General features: G+C 38.0%; 1 protein-coding gene across 23 annotated transcripts in view; it reads right to left on the bottom strand.

Annotated features, from left to right (window-relative positions):
• Positions 1 to 1,862: 1,862 nt before the first annotated feature.
• LOC116851603 (bromodomain adjacent to zinc finger domain protein 2B-like) overlaps positions 1,863 to 7,709 on the bottom strand; it is a 401,190-nt gene continuing 395,343 nt past the window's right edge. For 22 of the 23 annotated variants that reach the window (XM_032831181.1, XM_032831197.1, XM_032831190.1 and 19 more), the window contains 2 exons: positions 6,649 to 6,933; positions 1,863 to 6,344 (listed from right to left, as the gene is read on the bottom strand). In XM_032831181.1, the coding sequence (XP_032687072.1) occupies positions 6,167 to 6,344; positions 6,649 to 6,933 (463 nt within the window). In that variant the 3' untranslated portion in view covers positions 1,863 to 6,166. Of the gene's footprint in view, positions 6,345 to 6,648; positions 6,934 to 7,003; positions 7,210 to 7,709 lie in introns of those variants that run through there. The other variant, XM_032831199.1, reaches the window with a different exon arrangement.

Genomic DNA, 7,709 nt, shown 5'->3' with positions numbered 1-7,709 from the left:
TTTGCCATCAACATTGTCAAAAGTATTCTTTTCTGCGATCCAACACTTTACGTTTTAAAACAAAGGATGTTGGAAATAAATTAACAGAAAATTGAATTAGATATGTGTTAGTAGCATTGTTATTACAATAAAGTTTTAGCCGCGTAGATTCTTCATTGTCTGATTTTGCTATTGATTTTATTATTTAGAAATTAAAAATGTTAATAACATTTGTTTTCAACATTCTGCGAAAAACAAATATTATTGAGAAGTTATTTATTTTAATAACATTCTAATAGTTTTGCCATCAACATTATCAAAAGTATTCTTTTCTGCGACCCAACACTTTGCATTTTAAATAAAAGGATGTTGAAAGCAAATTAGCAGAAAGTTGAATTAGATATGGTTAGTAGCATTGTTAATATAAAAAAGTTTTAGCCGCGTGGATTCTTCATTGTCTGATTCCGACGTTTCACGAACATTTCAGTCCGCTTCATCAGAGAGGAATGACCCGATGCCGAGTTGCTTCTAAGAGGTCTACCTTTATATAGTGGTCGGCATCGGGTCATTCTTCCCTGATGAAGCGAACTGAAATGTTCGTGAAACATCGGAATCAGACAAAGAAGAATCCACGCGGCTTAAGCCCGGAAACCAAATCTAATATTAATGGACACCGCGAAAGCCTCAAATATCAAAACAATAAAGTATTGTTTTAATTGACTGTATTATTCAATACGGTATCATTTGATATATCATACAACAAATATTGTCGGACTTGCCGATTAACTGGCGAATAGAGGATTTCTAAGGTTCCTAACATTTCAAAATTATTTGTCTACTATGATGGTCCTTTTTTGAAGATACAGTTAATACATAGTTGATTCTTCTTCTTCTCCTGCAAAGTTGAACCAAGTAGAACTACACAAGCTGAACAACGAGAAATAACTACTTCTTCCTCAGAAGTCATTACTGAATGTAAAAACTGTTAAATTTGTATAGAGCACACACTTGCTAGTAATAATGTTATTAACTATTAAAAATTGTCTAATTTCGTTGCAAACATTTGAATATTCTTTTCATCAATAACATTGCTATTAGCAATTTAATCGTGGTAAACAGTTTTTCGTACTTTATCGTTGACATTTGTTTTCTATATTGTTAAAACATATTTTGTTAAAATTATTCAGTAAATCGTCTGGAAAACATAGTTTTGTCAAAAAACCTTTTTATTAGGTTTTTATTATTAATATTGTTTTTACTGTTGTTTTATTTTTTCGATATATAAACCGGCTTCATATAATATTAAGATAATTATTATTATAAGATAATTAATAAGTCAATAAATGATTAATAGATTATTTTGTAACAGAAATTATGAAATTGAGACAGACGCGAATTCTTAATCAAAGCAGATAAAAAACAAGTTAGACATCCGAAAATTTTCATTCAAAAGGCACAACTCAACAACGATTGTGGTCTATTTAAAATTTCCACTAAAAAATTTCAAAAATAAATATATTCTCATCAATTCTAGTAAGCTTTAAATAGTTGTACAACAATTAAAAGTAATAAACATGCATTTTTTTACACATGCTTTCTTTTACATACAAAATATTATGAATCTTTTGTCTAAGATATTTTTTCATTATTTTGAAGATATTTATTCACAATAAATTTTATCGAATCATGTTCGAGAAATTGTTTTACTCCATAACCGTGAAAGAAAGGAAAGAAAATATGTATCTCTAATTTTTAGTTGTTCTACATTAAAACCTATCATGATCAACAGGCATTTTTTAAAATTTGCCTTATAAAATGTTGTCGAATATTGCTAATCTACTCGTTATAGCAACATATAGCAGCAGAAAGAAAAAATCGCACTGTACAGATACACGCTTCGCTTACACTTTATTAATTCATTTGCAATACATTAATTAAGTTTGTTTAAATAGCATCGGAGGCTACCTAAAGTATGCCTTCGTATATACTATAGACAAACAATCATCTAACTTAAATCTTTCTTTCTCTCTCTCGCTCGCTCGTTCTTTCGATTTCACTCACATTCACACGCACGCACGCTTGTTTTTCTTTCTCTCTTTTCCTCTTTCTTTTTCTTTCGCTCTCTTTCTCTCCTTCCATGCACTTCCTTTGTTTCTCTTTATCCGTTCCATTAATCAATATCAGTTTATTATTACTATTTTACCATTGTCTCTCATTATCATTATATATACTATATATATATATACTATATATATATATATATGTATATCGTAAAATCGACGTTTAAAAACTAAAATTCGTATAAAAAGCGTCATTATTCGTACTAACAATGTAACTGTACTATTTAAATAATAATTGAATTTTAAAAAATTACTTGTTCTTGTTGTCAGTTTGTCGTTTGAATGTATGAGATGTCTAACGCATCGGCTACTGTATGACGGTGTGAGACGTACACGAACGAAGCGGCACATAGTGTGTCTCTCCGAGAACAATCGGTAAGATCGACAAAATGCCCCACAGTCTGCGCTCGCTCTCCCTCTTTCTCTTTATTTTACAAACAAGAAAGAAACAAAGGAAGAAAAAGGAGAACGGACTCGCGATGTCCGCGAAATTAAACGTCCGAATAACAAGTTGATTCACGTTAGGACAGCTTTGCGAACATCATCGCGAAGCAGATCTCGCGCAATCCAATAAGAAATAAAACGTAAAAGCTTCGCTAGAAAAATTCCATACAAATACTATATACACATAGTACATAGCACACGGACATGGATCGTCGCATTTTATCTAAAATTATACATCCTTGGATTCTTAAAATCATAAGGTAACGATACTTTATACACAGCTTTGATGGGCGAAAACAATGACTTGTGTTTGCCGGTACTTAATTAAAAAAAAATAATAAAATATAATTTTAAAAAATTCTTATTCGCGAATTCTCGGCGCAAGTCTTGTCCGCGATCTTACCGGCTGTTACCGCATGTCCCTTAAAAATTTATCGCTTACGACAACATGGAAATACCGTCGCTGTTGTGTGTTTCAGTCGCACCCTGCAGGATAATTATTTTTCGCATCGTAGTCGCTCCCCTCCCCCTTCCTCTCTTCCTCTCAACCTTCTCTACTCGCTGGTGTTTATATTCTAGCTAATACTTGTACACACTACGAATGTTTTTTCTTTTTTTTTCTTCTTATTTCTTTAAATCGTAATCATTTAGCAGCACGTCACATTACGGCTGAACTCTCTTTCTCCTTTTTCCTTCGTCGCTCACACTCTCTTTCTTACTCTTACACTCTCACTCTCATTCTCACTCTTTCTCTCCAGTTCTCTCTTTTTCTCCTTCTCTCGTGTTATTACCGACTATACGCTATTACGAGCAATAATGTACATCAATTACATACAAAACAAGATGCAGCGTGAACGCTCTCGTTACATCGTTACTGTCGTTTCACGCAATGGTCGCAGAGCACTCTTTACGAAGGTACCGCGCGACTTGAATTACAATCGGAGAAATTCACCATTAATCCGACACCTAATTTCTCTCTCTTCCTCTCCCTCTTTTCTCTCTCCCCCTTTCTTTCTCTTCGCACAGTGCAATACGCTATCTTTCCGTTTTTTTATTCTACTGCAATGCAGTAGCAGCAGTAGTAGCAACGACAACTATATATTTCAATTGAAAAAAGACCAGCGGCTCATACACGATCGAGCTATCGTCGTTCACATTATCATCATTATTATCGTTATCATCATCATCTTTATCATTATCATTGTCATCGTAATCGTCATCGTCGTCGTCGTCGTCGTTGTCGTCGTTGTCGTCGTTGTCGTCGTTCTTGGAAAGATCTCCCTTCTTTATGGAGACTCAGCCGCGAGATATTCCATCGTCGAAATTAGCGCTGTTAAAATCGCGAGCACAACACACCTTATACAATCGTAGCAATCAGAACGCATCGCAATGCGACACAGAAAAAACATACAGCGTGGTGTTTTCCTTGCCGGATCTGAACCGAAACCAACATCAACTGTCCATCTTTTGTCTCCTTCTTATTATGTTATTCTCCCGGATAATTCGTTTTCTTCAAAAAGCGCGCTCGTCTCGCGACGCGATCTCGCTTCTCTTTTATCGTCTTTTGTATCCAAATGATGATCACTTGCGTTTCTTTTCTCTTTTTTCTCACGCTAACAATCGCAAATTCTCGAACGCGCTAACTAGTGACGATTAGATGATAGTTTTCTCCAACATTTACATCATCCCTGAACGACTAATTTCGCATGTGTTTATGTATGAATGTATGTATGAGTGTGTTTGTGTATGTCAACACGGAACCTTCGTCATATTCGACAAATGAAAAAGCAGGAGACCGGAGAAAGTGTATGCTCGTCTCTCTCTCTTTCGTTTCTCTTTTCCGTTTCCACGGATAACGTATGATACTTTCCGCGCGTGCCAAATTAATTAGTAATTTCTCGTATACGTGCGTACGATATGAACACGTTACGCTACAACTCTCTTCGCATCAAATTTTAACGGCAGTGGATGATTCTGGATTGATGCACGCACGAACGTATCCTTATTCAAAACGACGTTTTCCTCTCTTTTTTCCTTTCGCGTCGCAACACTTGAAAATTAAACTGACGAAGAATTTTAAAATGATTTCGCTTACTTTCTTTTGTCAGCGATAACGAGTGCCTCTTCTTAACGTAACGATGACATGTGCGATGTGATTGTTGAGCACGTTAAAACAAATCGCATAATTTTTCTTATCTCCACAGAAGCGATCACGCCTATGTCTAATTATATTAATTTATTAAGTCCGAGAATTATCAATTAATAGTCACGGTAAGGACACGCGTCCTTGCCCCGAAATACTGACACGAATACTCTCTTTGTTTCTTTTCCTCTTCGCCACGTTCAACCAAGTTTTCGTACTTCGTGCATCTTTCTTTCTCTTTTTCTCCATTTGCATATTCGCTCAACATAAACATAAATACCGAAAGCAAAAAAATATCGAAACCGAGATAGTCCTGCGATACGGCGTTGAAATTTCGTCGTCGACTCGAACTTTTCACTTTGTTCGCTTTCCTATCTACTCTACTTTCTACACGGCGAATAATACCCTTATCGTGCTCATCCGTGGGCGAGGATGTGTACGTGTATGTACGTATTTGTGTATGATGTGTGTTTTAATATGTATATATATATATATATATCCTGTATACATATACATTATATATTCATATATATATTTATATATTTATAACTTTTCTCTTTTTCTCATTGCCTCTCTCTCTCTCTCTCTCTCTCTCTCTCTCTCTCTCTCTCTCTCTCACTCACATGTATTATTTTGCAAAATATTTCTCTCATCAACGCATTGGTAATATTAAGCCCATATAATACAATCGCAAATTACACTCACACGCTTTTAGGCAATCGTTTACTCGATAAGTACAATGTCCATTCTCGCGTTGTTCCATATCCCGAGTATCGCGTGGGGATCGGAACGACGATAATTTCGTCGATCAGCACGTCGATGTCAAGACGAAACTCTCGGGAAGTCGCGAAATCACGGAATAAGGAGGATATCTTCGATCGAGAGCGGAGTTTCTCGCGCAACCGTCGCCGTCAAGTCTCATACCAAAGTTAAACAAGGTATAAATACGGCGGCGGACTGAAAGAGAACGGTTCTCAATGTGATTACTTTATACAACGACAAGACAAGTTCGACAAGACAACGTCGTCGGTGGCTAAACACGGGGGAGGAATAAAGTACGCGCGGCCCTCGAGAGCGCGAGGGAGGAGCGGCGCGTAGCCTCGCGGTATCACGGCAATTATAACGAGCGATACGAACGACACACGGGCGAGGGGTAGCGCCGCGCTCAGCGATTATTATTATTAATAGTATTATTATTAATATTATTATTACAACGAACGGAAAATGTTCGGTCGGTCGCTAGAACGAGACCGACTAATGCTCGGAAGTGGATAGAAGGGAATCATACATCGTGTCCTTCTCTTTTTCTCTCACATTCTTTCTCTCTCTCGCTTTCACTTTCTCTCTCTCTTTCTTTCTCTCTTGATCGAACGTCCACGACATGTTGATCATTGACGCTGTGTGTTGTTGTATGTATTATATTCTAGTAGTAGAAATGGGCGAAACTGTTGCAGGTGTTGTTGCGCGAACGTACCGAGCCTCAGCTATGTGTTTGCGGATGCGGAGGCGGGGAGCCTGTGATCTCGGTCCAGCGCATTTCGAAGAAACTGCGCATTCCATGGCCGGCCTTGCCCACAGGACTGTCGTCCTCGTTGAATACTTCGCAGTTGATGAACATCTGCCTGACATCGGCGCAAAACTCATCGCGAGACTTGTACCTGTATCGAGAAGCACTCGTTGTGAAAAAATTTGGGCCTGCCAGTTGCACGAAAGAACAGGACAGTCGTTGATTCACGTGGTTAAGATGAATTTCTTATTTTACTTCGCGCGATTTCGACAGGTATGCGTATATAGGTGTATATACATGTGATTTAAGGTAGTCTCTACTGGAAGAAGTCTGTCTTTTAAAGACCAGGAGGATTCTCGAGGGAGGAGAGCAACAAGGCGAATCATTATTTAAAAGCTCATGCGTCTCGTTCGCTTAACTAACCCTGTACTCTGCGCGTATTGTTGGCAACTTACGCGGAGTCCTGCAACTTCTTCTTAATCGTACTGAGATCCATAGGGGTTTTTATGATTTTCTTGTAGGTCGGGAACTGTTTGGTGTTCACTGGCAGGAGGAACGGCCAAGCCTCATCCTGTTGCTCCAACTGTTCGAGGAGTACCTTACATGGTGCCAGCTCTCGTTGTTGCTTCTTTGTGAGTGTCCTATTGTTACCCTCCTTCCGTGGTGAAGCGGTAGGAGTCGCCGGTTCCGACGAACTGACGTCCTCTACGTGTGTGTTCGATGCCGTTGATGGCGTTGGACTGCGGCGCAAAACAACAGAGAAATTATTTGCACGATTAGCTTCCGTTTTGCAGGAGGTTTCCGGTTTCATATAAGCCTCTGTGGACGAATGCGCAAGGACGAATGCATAAGATTCAATCGTGCGAGATCCGGCTGAGACGAGTACGTTGCTCTCGATGGAATATTTGCGTTTTCTCTCCGGTTCGCTGTCTCTCGTGCGCTCGTTTTATTACTTTTTCCGCTTTTTTCCACCCTCTCGCTCTCTCGGTACTTTTTCCGACTCCGTCATCTACGACCTGAAGACGGCACCTACCGTTACGACGAATTTTTTTTCTGAGAGAATACCCATCCCACAGTTCGATGTTCGCAAGTAATGTACAACACACTAGGCAACAACGACGTGACGAGAATGTTACAGAGTATCCTGGCGGACAAGATAAATCCGATGAGATTCTTAGTCGCAACAAGTTTACAAAAAGCCATTCAGCTTGCAACTTGGTTGAAAAAGTGTTGTATCATTCATGACAACATACATACACCGTCATCGGGAGGAACGAGTAAAATCGGATCTGGCTTCTCGTAGAACACCCTGTATTCGTAATGCAAAGTTTTCTCGGAACGACAAAGAGTCTCGATGATTTTGCGACACGGACCGGAGATTTGTAAGTCGATAATTACATGACCGCGGTATATATATATATATATATATATATATATATATATATATATATATATATATATTTTGTTTTTATATATATATATATATATATATATATATATATATATATATATATAT

Source organism: Odontomachus brunneus, unplaced genomic scaffold (genome assembly GCF_010583005.1).
Source record: "Odontomachus brunneus isolate Ranch 3 - 2012 unplaced genomic scaffold, Obru_v1 Obru_scaffold_180, whole genome shotgun sequence".
Classification (NCBI taxonomy): Eukaryota; Metazoa; Arthropoda; class Insecta; order Hymenoptera; family Formicidae; genus Odontomachus; species Odontomachus brunneus.
Note: the sequence above shows the minus strand (reverse complement) of the source record. Positions and strands in the feature narration are given on the sequence as shown.